We start from the raw sequence: 17,770 nt of genomic DNA, 5'->3' as shown, positions 1-17,770 counted from the left end.
TCACTATTAATGTCATACAAATCTTTACATTTAGAATTTTTCAGATCAAAAACTACTTTTATAACTTTTTCTTGAGTAACAAATTCCCATTTAAATTTTTTTTCAATTATGAATCAAATATTAGAAAGATAGTCCACAGAAATGGCATTACAGCGACTTAACCTTTTCGATATTAAATCCATAATCGAATATGCGATTACAATTTTTAAATTCGGTATTTATGACATGTCAAGGCTCTTTGCGTTTGTTCGAAGATGAAATGATATAAGATTCGTTAAATTTTCATTTCGCTTCTTTTATGGTCAATGCATAGGTACTCCTTTTTGACTGCAGTATATAAACTTTGACTTCAGAAACATTAGCTTTATAGTAAGTTGCCCACTCAAGATAGCTGTAGATTTTCAATAAAGGATCTTTTAAAATACTTTAATCCTTAGTATACCAACCCAAGTTTTGTTTACGCATTTTGTTTGAATTAGTATTATTCTCACAAATATGTGTAACGCGGAAAAATAGTTGAATTCATATAAAAATGCGGCAAAAAGTCGTCGTCGTCATCATCATCATCATCATCATCATCATCATCATCATCATCATCATCATCGTGCTTAGTGTTAGTAGCCTGTTACGGTCTCCGTCCATCTTTTCAGGGGGCGTCCCAAAGATCATCTTCCATGTGGTATATAGCGGAGAATTTGTCTTGGGAGTCTGGAACGGTCCATCCTATTGACATGGTTAAGCCATTTTTATCTATAGTGGTTGAGATGTTCGTAAATAGGTGTAATTTTCAATTCTTTTGTAATTAGTTCATTCCTTTTGTGGTCAAGCAAGCTGTAGCCGGCAGTCCTCCTTAGAAATCTCATTTCCGCAGTTGTTAGGCGTTGAACATCTGAGTTTCGGACAGTCCAGGCCTCACTACCATACATGAGGACAGGTCTTGCTAGAACTTTATAAGCTTTTAACCTGGTATGTTTTTGGGTTTTCGTGGTTGTGAAAACCTGGTTGATGGTTCTTAAGGCTCCATTAAAATGTTGAATATTTTCAGATATATCAGTAACGGGTAAATATGTCAAATTATAACCTAAATATTTAAATGAGTTTACCTGTTCTAATGTATGGGTTCCAATGCAAATTTTACTCCTAAGTAGCAAAAACAGTATCTATCAAAATTATAATCAGTGTCCCTAATTTCTTTTTTTATATTCAGGTTAAGAGTGGTCCTTCAACACATTAATACATAATTAATTAAATATGTTCGCTGTTTACTTGTACTTTCACCAGATTTTTGTCAACGAATTTCGTACAGTTCTCTCCAAGATCTTCAACATTGCAAGGCGCAAAAGTTTAAATAAGAGTTCGTCCTAATAACATTATGAACACTCAAAACTGCAACATATCTGCACAACTTCAATAACCAATACAAACTTATAAAAATCTGCAGAAATTTACGCTGTGCGGTAGTGACAATGGGGGAGTGCTGATTGAGCAAGCAAGCCTGCCTGCCTGGTCCATGCGCTAACGCAGGCTCTCACCAAAACATCACGTACACTCACGAATGCAGGTGACTGCAAACGTTTTTCATTTCATCACATTCTACACACTAATACAACTACAGTAAGTGCAGCATCGGATCCAAGTATTATTTCGGTTAGGCTATATTGTTTGCATGAATTTATAAACAATATTTACTATAGGAATTTTGCCGGGTTTTCTGCTCTTTCGGATCACAGTGCCGCGTGCGGCAGATAAGCGCCTTAGCCGACTGATCTACGCCGGTAGCTAAGTTCGTGTTACTAGTTGTCTACTGAGTACGTGTGTGCTGTATATGCAATTTGCCTTGGAAAAACGCCAGCTTCTTTTCCTTTATATTGTGCAGATTAATGTTTTATCATACACTGCATATTTATCACGACACTTATTTTTTTATCTGATCCAAAAACTCTAACAAAGACGTGATATCGTGCATATTTTACAATTCAAATTATCTTTTGTCCGTTTAGTCCTTTTGATTCAAAGACTCCCAGTCCTGAAATATAGCTCTTGGTAACGGATTGGATAAATAGATAGATTCGCCTTTCCTGCCTTCCCTGACGATGGAGCCGAGTTATTTCTCAGAATCGTTGGAAGTTTCTGCATCTTTTACATGTATGTACAAAGACTCAAACATTTCTCACAATGTTGTACAGCGTGAAAGTCTTAAATTACAGCTATTTTCTTTAAAATTTAGGATTCGATGTGTAAAATATAGGGAACATGTTATCTACTACATAGACTAGAATATAAGAAAATTGTGAAATCACATTTAGTAAATCCGAAAATCCGATCCTGCGAAACGTAAGTGAATGCCTAGTTATAGATCGTTCAACTTCTCCCCCAGTAGCAAGATAACGCTATCTTTTTATCTCAAGAGTTGTCACTGAAAGCATGGGAGGGTAAGAGACAGAAAGTAGCTCTGTGAGGAAGACTTCTCAGCGTGCTGCAGGATTTCTGCTACTGAACTTGTCCAAAGCTACTCTGTTATTGGCAATAATCGGAAATGTTATGTTGGAGCGATGAAGGCAAAAGGTATTTATTTCTACCATCGTATGCTCCTTTATGCATAAAGCATTAATCATAATCATGAAGGATTAGACATTAGATTGTTTTAACCTTACATCGAATTAAGATAAAATCGATTGCCTGATTTCATAGAGAAAGAAAATGCAAATCTGGTCGGAGAAAATGAATACCTTCGTTCCTAATAGATGATTTGTATGATATTTTATGCATATTAGTATTAGTTATTACTGTTAATATATAAGTAACATTTTGCTGTAATTCGAATAACAAATATTTGAATCGATAGTTGCATAAATAACATGAATCCAGTTTTTATTGAAATTGAGTTACGTGCTGTACAGCATTTGTATGTAGTAAATGTATGTCTTGATACATAAATAACAGAAGTCCTTGTATTTCAAATGGGTAAGCTTGCACATTCATTTTCATGTTCTTTGCATACTGTAAAAACATCAGTCCTGGCCTCATGTTGTTTATACTAAGATGGGAGATGGCAGCAGCTTCTATGTTTATTGCGCTGGCATCACTTTACACTTTCCTTTGTTTTATATTATTAACTGTTAGCATTAATATCTTGCTTGATGTGTTCAAGTGATTAACAGAATATAAAATGTCAAAGAAAATATTTACTCATCTTTAGGATAAGGTTTTCAATATCAATATTCAGTTTCATACAACCATATCTGGAGTAGTTGTGCAAAACATGAGCTAAAGAGTTAATTTTCATTAGATGAGGTTTTTTCTTCTTTTTTTCTTCTTCAGCTTTTCACAGACACTGCAGTGTTTGCCAAAATTAACTGAAACATTGTTTGGTGAAGAAACTTTGCAAAGTTCAACTTATTGTCTTCAATTTTCTTCAATATATCATGAGCTACTACTTGAGAATACTCGTCACTGTTTTGCTAAAAATATAGAAGGCATCCATATCCTAAGCTGAAGTACTTATGGTCTGTCCAAAACTACTTCCGACCTGACAAATGGCGCCTTTAGCATGTTATCATGGCAACCATTCAAATGAACCAATCACGAGAGATGCGTAACCATGGTAATGGGACGGTGTTGCCGTGTCTATGTTTACAAGTTGCACGTGAATACTACGGCCTAGTGGTGAATACAGTGAGTTGGCTGGTTAGCGCGTGCTTTGTGTGAATTAAAATATTATTTAGTTGTATTATTGTTTTACTGTATCGATAATTATTGTATTTAAATTACATTAGACGTATTATCTTCGTTGTTATTGGTGAAGTGTGTGACTAGTGTGCGTTTTCTAGTTTCTGCGAGATTTTCTAAACAGGTGACTTGTGCAATGTCGGAAGGAAGAAAAGCCAGGCGGAGAACAAAGAGTATTGGACAAGGTGTCCCGTTAAAGAGTCAAGCGAGAGAGATGGTGTGTTATGTAAGAGAGTATTTTGAGAGGGAAAAAGATAATGTCGGGCCTCTTTTACCTTTGGCGCAAGTCATAATGAGAACTGTTGCTTGTGTTAAAATTAATAAGAGCACTGTTATCGATATTGGAAAAGAAAAAGGCCGTGTAGATTTTTAATCATAAATATTTTTACAGTTTAAAATTTTTAACGCCTTTCTAACAATATTACATTGAAGAATACCGGCACTCATAAAAGTAAAGGCTTCGTATTAAATTTAAACCTGTTTTTACAGTTTACAGTCCTTTCGACGCTTTTCTAACGGTATTACATTGAAGAATAACGGTACTCCTATTAACTACTACTTCTACTACTACTACTACTACTACTACTACTACTACTACTACTACTACTACTAATAATAATAATAATAGACTAATACAAATAATAATGTACACAAATTTTAATGCCTAGTGTTCAAAAAATTGGTTAGAAATATATGTGTTCATGTCAGCCGTTCATTACTGCACTCTATCGACAGCGCGCTCGCTTACACGAAAGATGGTCAACACGACAACACTGCTCCCCCTTCTCTGTAAACTGTCAAATCGGAAGTAGTTTTGGTCAAGGTATAAGTAAAATATGGGAACATTTGATGTTACCTTTGTTGCTTGCATCAGTGCCAAATAATATGCGTTACTAACAATTTCAGTTGCTAGGTTCAAAACTGAAGCTGGGCTAAGACATTCTGACAAATTTCTGCAGCCGTGCTCCTTTCTAGGGTCATTTCTGTAGCTGTCTTAGAATCATAAAAACCTTATTTAGTTTGACTGTGCAATCGAAACTTCGGAAAGAATGGTGATGCCTAACAGAGTGATACACCAACGTCAGTTCTGATGCTACTATTTCTTCAGTAAGGGTTGAAGTAGTTGGCTTCAAAAGCGAATAAATAAATGAGCTAGAAACCACGGAACGTCTGTGCAATTTATGTTTTTGTCTCTGAAGTGATGGGTTTATGTGAGTTATGTTACCTTTTAATTTTGAACAATCAACATCACATTTGCAAAATACCGTGACTTCCCGCCGTCTTCCCGCCATACGTGGTTTTCACTAATACTTTTTTTAAAGAAATTTCGTCTTCTCAAAATACTCGTTCTGGACTTTACACTTTCTTTTTGGCATTTTTATGCTGAACTAAAATTCTGTAAATTTACTAAAATGACAGAAAACGCGGGAAAAACGAGAAAACTGAAACCATAACAACGTGACAGTAACGCCAAGGGAGCCCTCTTTGAATGGCGAAACCGGATTATTGTTAGTTAACATTTATTCCAAACAATAACTAGCCATGCTAGTTTAGCATTGCTGTCAACTATAAAGAAGAACTATAACTAACAGTAAGACTCCGCTCAAATTATGGCTATATATAGTGTAATTCCGGCACAGTAGGCAACACTGCAGACTAAAAACACTTTTAAAAACTTGCGCGAAAGAAAAACTCTAAACTATTACGATGTTCACCGCGTTGACACAGATAGGACTAATCATTTTTGCAACCACACTTCGAAGCAAGCGATTTTCACATCATATTATTTATTTTAAACAAGTATTTTTGTGTTATGAATACTGTATAAAATTGCAAAGGAATTATTTCTCATTAAAGTGCAATTTATTTGAAATCCGGATAAAAGAGTGTCCAGACAGTCCAGTCCGGAAACCCTGACAAGGTTAATAAAAAGTCATTTATCCGGGTTAAATCCGGATGTCTGGTCACTCTATTGTCTTACAATTATATCAATCTTTGCTTTTAGAATACAAGCTTTCAATAAAAACATGAGTTATAAAATAAAAAAAATTGTAGAAAAATAACAATAAAAAGGATCATCCTGAATTTTATACTTAAAGTAGCCCAATATGGAAGGTTAATTTTACACCAAGTGAAGACCCATGCATTCACAGTTTAGGAGAAAAATAATTGTTTTATATCTCTTCTGTAAAATTTATTTTATTGGACAAATATTGTTTATGCAACTATTGATTCATTTTTAATTTCTTATACCTAACAGTAAAATGTGAGATGTTTTACTGTAGCACGATAATAATAGTAATAATAATACTAATACTAATACTAATAATAATAATAATAATAATAATAATAATAATAATAATAACAACAACAAAATAGTGATGTGCAGAGCATACAATGAACGCAATTTTTTTAGGTACACACACCAAAGAAAAATTATGATTATAAGTAGCTCAAGTTCTCATATGATAGACATTATAGTGAAAAATTATGAAAAAAATAGATAAAATAAAATAAATATCACTGGAATATCAAAATGTAGTGAATACGTGAAAACATGCAATACAACTTGTCATAAAAATTAGTTGGCAACTCGTCATAAGATAATTTTCTAATTTGGATTTTTAAAAATTTCAAGTTTCGGCAGCCCTTGACTTCAGGCGGCAGAGAATTCCAGTAATGAGAAATAGCAACAATAAAGGATGAGGAATACAAATACATGTTGCATTTTAATTATATTTTGTGTTGTGCTGTTTTAGAACATGGTGTACAGTAAAATGAATAAAGATCCCTAATCTTTTATTAAAAAAATAGACTTACTTGAGTACTATAAGTACAGAGATTCTAGGATTTAAGAAGCATCTTTATATTCACATTTATTCCATACAGAATTTAACATAAAAAAGGGTTCCTTGAAAATTATTTTCCGTAATTACTGAAGTAACCTGATCATCAGAAAACAATAGGCTATATTTAGGGGTTTATTGTTTCCAACAAATTTTATATTCGTTACCAAATTGTAGTAGGCCTACGTTCAACATACAGAGTGTAAATGAATGACGTTGCATACATTTAAGAAGTTGTAGAGAGTGATACGGTGAATATTTTTCATTGAGGAGACCATGATCGGAATTGCGAAATGGCAGATCTAGGGCGCTATGAAATGTTTGATTTCTGTCTCTGTGATAGAAATACTTCCACTCACTGGGTTGGTAATATCTACACCGATGAAAATTGACGGAAACAGCGGATGACCCTACTGAGAGCATCTTCACAGCTTTGATACCATCAGAGGTGAGCGTAGAATAACAAGAAAGTGCACAGTTACACAGTTTGTAATGAAGCTGACGGTCACTCAGAACATTTACTATGACTGTAAAAGACAATAAACTTCCCCATACTTAAATTACTTTATCATTTTTTATTTCCTATGATTAGCAGAAACATAATTCGTAATTCTGTTGATCCGTCACAGTTACACAGTTTGTAATGAAGCTGACGGTCACTCAGAACATTTACTATGAATGTAAAAGACAAACTTCCCCATACTTAAATTATTTTGTCATTTTTTATTTCCGATGATTAGCAGAAACATAATTCGTAATTCTATTAGGGCTGTTGATCCGTCAGAGTTACACAGTTTTTAATGAAGCTGACGGTCACTCATAACATTTACTATGAATGTAAAAGACAAACTTCCCCATACTTAAATTATTTTGTCATTTTTTATTTCCGATGATTAGCAGAAACATAATTCGTAATTCTATTAGGGCTGTTGATCCGTCAGAGTTACACAGTTTTTAATGAAGCTGACGGTCACTCATAACATTTACTATGAATGTAAAAGACAAACTTCCCCATACTTAAATTATTTTGTCATTTTTTATTTCCGATGATTAGCAGAAACATAATTCGTAATTCTATTAGGGCTGTTGATCCGTCAGAGTTACACAGTTTTTAATGAAGCTGACGGTCACTCAGAACATTTACTATGAATGTAAAAGACAATAAACTTCCCCGTACTTAAATTACTTTATCATTTTTTATTTCCGATGATTAGCAGAAACATAATTCGTAATTCTATTAGGGCTGTTGATCCGTCAGAGTTACACAGTTTTTAATGAAGCTGACGGTCACTCAGAACATTTACTATGAATGTAAAAGACAATAAACTTCCCCGTACTTAAATTACTTTATCATTTTTTATTTCCGATGATTAGCAGAAACATAATTCGTAATTCTATTAGGGCTGTTGATCCGTCAGAGTTACACAGTTTTTAATGAAGCTGACGGTCACTCAGAACATTTACTATGAATGTAAAAGACAATAAACTTCCCCGTACTTAAATTACTTTATCATTTTTTATTTCCGATGATTAGCAGAAACATAATTCGTAATTCTATTAGGGCTGTTGATCCGTCAGAGTTACACAGTTTTTAATGAAGCTGACGGTCACTCAGAACATTTACTATGAATGTAAAAGACAATAAACTTCCCCGTACTTAAATTACTTTATCATTTTTTATTTCCGATGATTAGCAGAAACATAATTCGTAATTCTATTAGGGCTGTTGATCCGTCAGAGTTACACAGTTTTTAATGAAGCTGACGGTCACTCAGAACATTTACTATGAATGTAAAAGACAATAAACTTCCCCGTACTTAAATTACTTTATCATTTTTTATTTCCGATGATTAGCAGAAACATAATTCGTAATTCTATTAGGGCTGTTGATCCGTCACAGTTACATAGTTTGTAATGAAGCTGACGGTCACTCCGAACATCACATCACTGTACAGATCTTATATTATTTTATCTCTGCCTCTGTGTAACGTCACATTTGCGGTGGGGAGAAAAAGAGATAGCAGAAAGGTTGTTATGCTTTTTAATACTCTAACGCTCTCGAATAATATAAGACATTTGAAATTTAATAGTCATTGACCACCAGAGATGAAATGTAAGATCTGTAGACCATTGGGTCAACGCTATGTGCGTGTATAGGAACCAAGGGGTGTGTTTTTGTTTTGCTGAACTTCTAGACAATACTAACTGATTTAAAGTTCGTGTGACTGTAGCCTGTATATATTTTCGTTCGTTTTACTTTGTTTATAGTTCGATTTTTTTTCTATTATTTTATTTTATTTCTGGTGATGTAGAAGAGATGGTCTAATAGCCTTAACTACACCAGATTAAATAAATAAACAAAATAAAAAATACACAATTAAATTAAAAAACAGTTAAACGCAAGGCTCATGATGCAATGTTTTCTTCTCGGTGCCTGATCTACAGCTGTTTTAAATTGAGTTAACTCTAGTAGGTTTAAATTATTTCATGTGAGTGACGCTATGTAAAGATCCATCTTTATAAACGAGATTGTCTATAATTCAGTTTCCGAGATTTCCGAAAAGGTAACAACTAGTTTAATTTAAAATAGAAGCAATAATGAAAACCTGGGCAATGCCGGTTGTTCCCAGCTAGTTTACTATAAATGTAGAAGACAATAAACTTCTCCATACTTAAATTACTATCATTTTTTATTTCCGATGATTAACAGAAACATAATTCGTAATTATATTTTGGCTGTAGATCCGCTATTTCTCATTTCCGACCAAGGGTTCCTTAATAAAAAATTGCTCTCCGTATCAACCTCTCTTTACATATATGAATCGCCATTCTTTAACTCCTTATAGGCCTATAAGAACTACGCAGAAAATATAGCATAGTTGTTGATTCTTGATATCCCCTTCTACAACACACGCTATAAGAGACTAATGATACAGAAATAATTGTACAAAAATGTTGGAATCAGAAGCCGAAGTGCTCGGAAGGAACCTGCATCTTAGACTCTAAGGCATTAAATATTTGCATTACATTTAAGTATACAACAGAAAGATCTGCATAATAGGCTACTATATACTACATCAATGTTTCAGCAATCAGATTGAGTTCCGGGACAATTCACTTTAGACAATTTATTTTACACCATGAACCCTGAATTTGTATCGATGTATAATTTCGTTATATTGTATGTTTTAGAAAAATTAATCAGTAAAGATTTCACCATATATAGCATCATTAATAATTTTTCAATCGTAGGCATAATTCTTAAATAAAAAATTACATTAGGCCTACTGAACATCTCTATCACAGCTGGAAAGTTACTCGTAGTAAACGACAATCACAACATTTCAAGGATGAATATATTGATTTAGATGTATACTGCGTATAATCAATTATCCGCTACTTTGAGTGAGATGTAGGCCTAACTATTTTATTTTGATTGTTTCAGATATCCAGCTCCATTAAGGATATGCCAATGGCAAGCAGAAATAAAATTTGAGTCGACTTAACAATTGTCAGTTCTATGTCTTACAGGTAAAGTACAGATGTAGCATCATTGTGAAGTCATACAAATAAAAGGAAAATTCTAATCCACACTTCACCTAAGCTTAAAAACAAATATTTTTTATAATTACGGTTTAAGATAAACACGAGAATCACAAAAAATTATACTTAATTTCTAGATTACCTTTCAGATGTAGCATAAATATTATTCTGCAATAATAAATTTTCTACGAGCTGATGGATACACTAAATCTTCTTTTTAGCTGTAATTTATAAGACATAATGATTATTATGTTACAAGAGCAATCAAAATAGTATTGTGTTCATCGCTGTGGAGTAACGGTTAGCATATCTGGCACTGAAACGAACGGGTTCGGGTTCAAATCCTGGTTGGGACAAGTTATTTGGTTGAGGTTTTTACGAGATTTCCCCTCAACTAATTGGGAAATTTTCGGCGTTGGATCTTGGACTCGTCATCCTAATTACACTTGCCCGCTTTCATAATCATCTCCTTTTCTTTCTCATATTTTGGACTTGCTTCTGATATAGAGTAGGCCCACAGATCCCTAGAACTCATGATAACTCGTGGGACTGGGGTTGAGGGACCGCGGTGATGCCTATTTGGAAAGGTAAAAGGGATTCTGCAGGTTGTAGAGGAGCTCGGGGTTGGTCCGTAATGGAATCTGTAGTGGGAAAGGCTTTAGGGAATGCGCATCAGTACAATGAGCCCACCCATACCCAAGTAGACCCGAGGCGAGATGTTATGGCACCAACCTGCACGAAGTTTTAAATTGCCTGGCAGCAGGGTGGAGGATTGGGGGTTGTTTGGATTACGGTTCTCAAGTTCATAGCGCAGGCACTTTCGTTTCATCTCTTTCTAAAAACATTAGTCTTACCTCAGTATCACGACTTTCCTACTCAGAGTCCGAAGGTAATGGAAGTACGCCCGCTATACCGTCTTTGTATTCTTCTCCGTCCGAATCAGATGACTGATATGTGTTGGAATTAGATGTCCCTATGTTTATGGAAATGTTTTCCAAAATATTGTCAATCACGTGCTCACTTTCAATGTAATTGTTCTCTACTTTCTTCACATGATCACACACTGACATTCATTCTTCTTTCGTGATAGAAGAAATTTTTTCTTCTGCTAGTCTTCTGACGTCATCGAGCTTAAATGTAACATTCTTTTGCGCCACCCAGTTTTTCACAATACCCCAGATTTTTTCGATCGCATTTAGCTCTGGATGATATTGAGGCAGACGAATAGTAACATGTCCATATCGTGCCAAAATACTATCAACAAAAAAAGTTTTGTACCTGGGCTTGTGAAGTTTAACAATTTCAATTAACTCATTTTTGTGGCATCGTCCGCGTAACGAATGCCGTGAGAATCTAACCACTGTTTGATTGAATCTTTTCTGCTGTTAGTAGTAGGTGGTCTATTGTCTTGTACGTTGTGGTAGGACGCGTTGTCAAGCACAATAACTGCGTTGGGAGGGAGATTCGGAATGAGCATTGTTTCCAACCACCTAAAAGAGTGAAGTCACAAAAAATAATTTAAAATAATGATAATATAATAAAATAATAAAATTAATTTAATATTCTAATTGTATTTGGTAATATTCTCTCCCAGGCAACTCAAATATATAATAAATTATCAGATCTTCCTAGTTTCAGTACGTGCGACGGCAGTCCCAAGCTTTCCAACTATTTAATATTGATGCACTCCCATTTAACATATGGAATTAAAACGCACTGGTACTACGAGTATAATGCCTGTTTTACTATCAGAATTAACAATTTACCTACAATACCTCTCTAGAGAATATTAACAAGTCAATCCATAGAAGGTTTTCATTTGTAAACATCACATTGCTTGCGTATGGTAAACTTTCGTAAGATAATATTGTAACATTGCAACTGATAGAGAACTGAATGTGGTTTACATGTCGTCGGTAAGTCAATATAGATTTCACAGCTGTTATCACTTACTGCAGTTTCCGGCCTGCGGTCTAACAGGAAATACGTATTAGAATTTATGTAAAGAATTCAGGACTAGAGTATGCGTAAACTCCCGTCCATAAGAATGCGTGCAGTTTGTCAGTATCATCTCAGGTTTGCACTCTCTGGATATTTACATAATAACTGGATTTCTAATAAGCATCGTATTCAGGAAAGGATATTATAATAAGTATACTATTTATTTATATAACATAGTTACCATTCGTTAGACATTAAAATTAGCCTATATAATTTATTATAACTTTCCAGTTTAAAATGATGTAGCCTATAGAGAATTCCACGTTAAGAAAATAGCATTGAACTTATGGAGGCTGTTAAGTATTTTTCTTGAGAATTGGGAATTAATTAGTTTACTTTAATTCATAGAACATAATTTATTTTAGAACTAGATGTGCTAAAATTGTGTTACACCTCTAAAATTATCATTTATTTAATTTACGAATAACGGGTTAACAGCTAAATTAATGGAATCGCCTTCCGCTATCTTGCCGAACATCCCCGCTGAAAAATTTAACAGACAAGTTGGGGTGATACAGTTAAGGCTAAGATTTCACACTGTTAAAACACGTAATTGTCTGCGCTTTTTTAATAAGTATACAAAATTTAACTGTCAGAAAAAGAATAAAGGCATTAGGTATGTAACTTAGGTTCTTGTTTGATTATAGTGTGAAGTTAATAACGGAAAAAGTGTGCTGTACATAATCTTAAATTTGTATTATAAGCTCTTCTTAACATTTAATAAAGGTAAACGTGTGCTGCACATAATCTTAAATCTATATTACAAGCACTTCTTAATCCAGTAAAATAACAGTTTTATTATTATTATTATTATTATTATTATTATTATTATTATTATTATTATTACTGGCACTATTATTTGTAATAATTGCAGTAACGTTTTAGGTCCCTAAAACTGTATTTTAATGCTTACTTTCGATCATTATGGAGGCTAGTTGAGGTGTCTAAAAGTTGGTTTACAGATTCACCAATGGGCCTACAATCCATAAATGGTACACTGATTTTAAGGCAAGGTTCTTCGAAAGCGGTTGCGATTTCACCAATGGGCCTACAATCCGTAAAGTCCACACCTGTGGAGTAACGGTCAGCGCGTCTGGCCGCGAAACCAGGTGGCCCGGGTTCGAAACCCGGTCGGGGCAAGTTACCTGGTTGAGGTTTTTTCCGGGGTTTTCCCTCAACCCAATACGAGCAAATGCTGGGTAACTTTCGGTGCTGGACCCCGGACTCATTTCACCGGCATTATCACCTTCATATCATTCAGACGCTAAATAACCTAGATGTTGATACAGCGTCGTAAAATAACCCAATAAAAACAATCAGTAAATGGTACACTGATTTTAAGGCAAGGTTCTTCGAAAGCGGTTGCGATTTCACCAATGAGCCTACAATCCGTAAATGGTACACTGATTTTAAGGCAAGATTCTTCGAAAGCGATTGCGATTTCATCCGCACCAACTACAGTTGCTGCAAGCCCTAAAACCAGAGGACAAATTTCTACGAAGAAAATTCTGCTTAAGTATGCAGACTTTAATTGAAAACGATGATGAATTTGTTCTTTCCGTGGTGTTTTCTGACGAAGCCACTTTTCATCTTTCTGGTAAGGTGAATAGACATAACCTCAGAATCTGGGGGAGGGGGTCGGAAAATCCGCATACCTAAGTGGAACTTGACTATAGGTGTGTGCCGTGTTACCAAAAAGGGGGACACTTTGAACATCTTTAAGGTACGGAACTTAACTTTTTGAGTTTCTCTTTCCATTGGTACTATTTTCATGCACCTCAGATTCATAGAACGTAAATTACATGTGTTTGAAACCGGAAAGGTCTTTTGTAGGATATGTATCTTTATTCTAGCAATAAAAATATATTATTATTATTATTATTATTATTATTATTATTATTATTTGTTTCTAGAACAGAGAGTTATCTCTTTAGGGTCTATGTCGGTGTAAATCTATGCTTCATGGTTTGAGGGCCGTTTCAGAATATAAAGTATACAGATATAAGTTAACTGCAACAACCTATAAATTATATCAAAACCTGCCACTGACTTGGTTTCACTATCACTTCTGGATATTATTATAACCTAAGACGACTGAGAGAAGAACAGACGCTCGAGAGGCAATGGAAGGTGAGCAAAGAAGTCATAATTGAACAGAACGATTGTAACTCAAGTGATATTCTAAGACTACTACGGGTCTCCTGCGAAGGCTGAGTGGTCGGACCTTCAGTCTGCTCGGTCCGGATTCGAGTCCCGGTCAGGATTGGGGGTTTTCATTGAAAAATTCATAGTGATACTTCTGGCGGACAAGGTCGCAGTTGGGGTTTCTCTCGGAGTCCTCCCATTTCCCCATTTTAGGCATCTACATCATTCCATAGCATTCCCCGAACGCTGGCTGGTGACGCACGGAGGGGCTGGCCTTGGGACGAGTGATGTTGTCTGCTCGAAACCTGGGTAAGCATCGAACCTCAGTGTAGTCAGCCGGTGCGGGATTGAGGATTCACCTAGCTTGAGGATTAGCGAAATAGATTTTGAAAGAATTTAGTAAAATGTACATACTAAAGATTATTATTTTTTTGGTCCTACAAAATATATCTGTTATGGTAATAATTAATATTAGAGGAGACAAATTCGCTCCGGCGCCAGGGATCGAACCTGAGTCCTTGGTTCTACCTACCAAGCGCTCTCACCATTAAGCTAAGCTGAGATTTTGAGGTTTTGAAAGGTCGCAGTGCTGGATCGTAGTGCCCCGTCTCTTAATTATATTCAATTACTACTAACCTTAAGTATGTCAAAATTTATTCGAATTGTACATTAAGAAACAACAATGCACATATAGTGGGAGTAGTCATTCTACATAAATGTTCAGTTTGAGGGGCGGTATCGACACGGCATCTTTAATAGTCCCGTTGTAAGCTTGAATAAAAGTGTCCACTACAATTTAATGCTGTTCGCTTTAGAATATTATTTTCTTACATGTTGTTAAGTAATGTCGTTTGACTCACTTAGCTTTAGTCACTTGCTGTTTTCATTGCTGTGTGTATTGTTATTGAAAATGTGTTTAGTACCTTTGAATTAAAATTTGCTTAAAGAAGTCAATTGATTATTATCGACCAAATTTGATTTATTCAGATTTTAATGTTTTCCAAAATTATGCAAATAGGCTATATAAACATACATTATTAAAATATTATCATAAAAATGGTAAAACGTATAAAGAAGAACCGCATTCATATTTTACCAGAAGAAATTGGCATGTTCTTCAGCTGAACCTAAAAATGTTACACAATCACTGGACTAAGTCGGAGTCAAAGTTACGGGCCAAGTTGTATAACTTCATATTGAAAATAAATGCAGACCTAGGTAAATTTAATTTTGATAAATTTGAGAATAAAACTAAACAAATTGTTTAGTACTCATGTACCTTTTTCTCTTTTCCCTTTTTCTTATTATCAATATAGGCTATTTATTTATTCAAACATATTATTACGATCTTGATACGATTTTCTTTATTTATCTTAGTAATTGCTGTTTTGTAATTATTATAATACATTTCTTAATTTTATTGAATTTTTGTTATATTGAATTCTAGTAAGAAATTATTTGTAGGAGTTTCCCCGAACACGAGCTTGCTTAGACGGCTATGCGCTACTGTAGACCAAATGTTAAATGTTATGTTTTATTTAACGACGCTCGCAACTGCAGATGTTATATCAGCGTCGCCGGATGTGCCGGAATTTTGTCCCGCAGGAGTTCTTTTACATGCCAGTAAATCTACTGACATGAGCCTGTCGCATTTAAGCACACTTAAATGCCATCGACCTGATCCGGGATCGAACCCGCAACCTTGGGCATAGAAGGCCAGCGCTATGCCAACTCGCCAACCAGGTCGACCTGTAGATCAATGATTATTGGAATTATACATAGAAAAGGAATTGTATTGCATCGTATCACACTAAATGGGACTTCAGTTATTTTAATGTATGTTAACATCGCAATAATGTTAAGTATTTATTGTCTTGGACGATTAATACTACAAGTTATGTCAGATATTATTTCTTTACAGATTGCAGGCAAGCGAGTTACTCTCATGAAAAGGAGACAAGATCAGTCTAAACAGAGTCCTTCCATTAGAACCAAAATCTCATTTTAATACTTGCAGTGAAAATGTTGAAATGCTTCTATCCTCATCTCATGTCGCGGCCTTAACGATGTTCGTACGATACAATGTACGTAAACACAACACTAAAGCACTGACACGAAAAGCATTAGAGTAAAGGACGACCAACAATAAACTGCTAATCTAATCTAATCTAACGAATAACCGCGTCTGACGGTTTGAGGCTTAGTTCTAGCGTGCTGGTCTTCATCCAGGCAGACCGAGTTAATCCCCTACCAGGTCGTGATGGAATAAATGGTTGACAAAACATCAATTTCCACCAATACTCTTCACCTTTCATCTCATTTTATCTGTCATCTGCAATAGTTAAAAATACATGGGTTGTAAATAAAGTAGAGGCAACACTGCCGGGAATGTCTCATGCGCATTCGCATGCGATACGAGACAACTGGTGATCGTAGTTAGAGATATTGTTGATGTGCTGAATGATAAAACCTGTTGCTATGGCAACAGATGTTGTTATTGTACGTGGTTAAATGTAGAACACTATTTTAACTGTTCCAAAGCATGTTTACTAAACTTGAGCAGCGATCGTGGATAAAAATCGAGGTAGCCAGTGATAGAAATGCACGTAAATGTCATCAAGGGTTACTTGAAGCTTGTGGTATACGATGCATTACCGTATCGAACCAAGGTGGGTCTCTGCATTTCGTACGGGTCGGAATGAGACGGCACATGTGGCTCGCACAGGTCGCCCGTCCATTTGTGACGAAGTAAAGTTAGTGGGAGGTATCCTTGCTGTTGATCGTCGTTGGACTGTACGAGAATTATCCATCGAGGTTGGACTCAGTTATCAAACAGTGTGGCACATCCTGAAGAAAAACCTTCACATGAGAAAAACTGCAGCATGCTGGGTTCCTCATAACCTGACAGAAGGACAGAAGTGGCACCGATACGCAATAGCTCTACACCTACAGAGATACCACAACGAAGGGGACGTATTCCTGTAACGTATTGTTGCCATTGATGAGACATGGGCACGGGCATAATTATGAGCTTGAATAAAGCGTCAATCTAATGAATGATACTACAAAGGATCACTACGTCCAAAAAAGTGCGATATGAACCCTCTAGGGTGAAAGTCACGCTGATAGTGGCATAGGACAATGAAGGTGTTATCATTAGCCATACAGTACCTCACGATCAAAATGTCAATACAGCGCACTACCAGCATTTTCTCGAACACAACCTGCGTCCAGCTATGCGGCGAAAACATTCACATTACCTGGGATACGATTCACCTTTCATCTTGCATGATAATGCTCGTTGTCATGTCGCAGGAGCAGTGGTCGAATTGTTACAGAGATGGGATTGGGAAGTATTGAAAAATCCTCCGTATTCCCCTGATATGACTCCCTGTGACTACGGCTTATTTCCACGGTTGAAAGAACCACTTAGAGGCAAAAGGTTTCCAGATACTGCATCAGTGCTTCATGCAGTAGGGCAGTCCTTCAACAGAGACAACCTCGCT

General features: G+C 35.5%; 1 protein-coding gene across 11 annotated transcripts in view; it reads left to right on the top strand.

The window, feature by feature from the left end:
- LOC138698058 (uncharacterized) overlaps positions 1-17,770 on the top strand; it is a 130,673-nt gene that overhangs the window by 83,674 nt on the left and 29,229 nt on the right. For 5 of the 11 annotated variants that reach the window (XM_069823745.1, XM_069823748.1, XM_069823744.1 and 2 more), the window contains one exon: positions 10,021-10,106. In XM_069823745.1, coding sequence (XP_069679846.1) covers positions 10,096-10,106 — 11 coding nt within the window. In that variant the 5' untranslated portion in view covers positions 10,021-10,095. Of the gene's footprint in view, positions 1-2,455; positions 2,566-6,918; positions 7,024-10,020; positions 10,107-17,770 lie in introns of those variants that run through there. The other 6 variants (XR_011331675.1, XM_069823740.1, XM_069823739.1 and 3 more) reach the window with 3 other exon arrangements.

Source organism: Periplaneta americana, chromosome 4 (assembly GCF_040183065.1).
Source record: "Periplaneta americana isolate PAMFEO1 chromosome 4, P.americana_PAMFEO1_priV1, whole genome shotgun sequence".
NCBI classification, from domain to species: Eukaryota; Metazoa; Arthropoda; class Insecta; order Blattodea; family Blattidae; genus Periplaneta; species Periplaneta americana.
The sequence above is the reverse complement of the archived record's forward strand: the minus strand, read 5'-3'. Positions and strand labels throughout refer to the sequence as shown.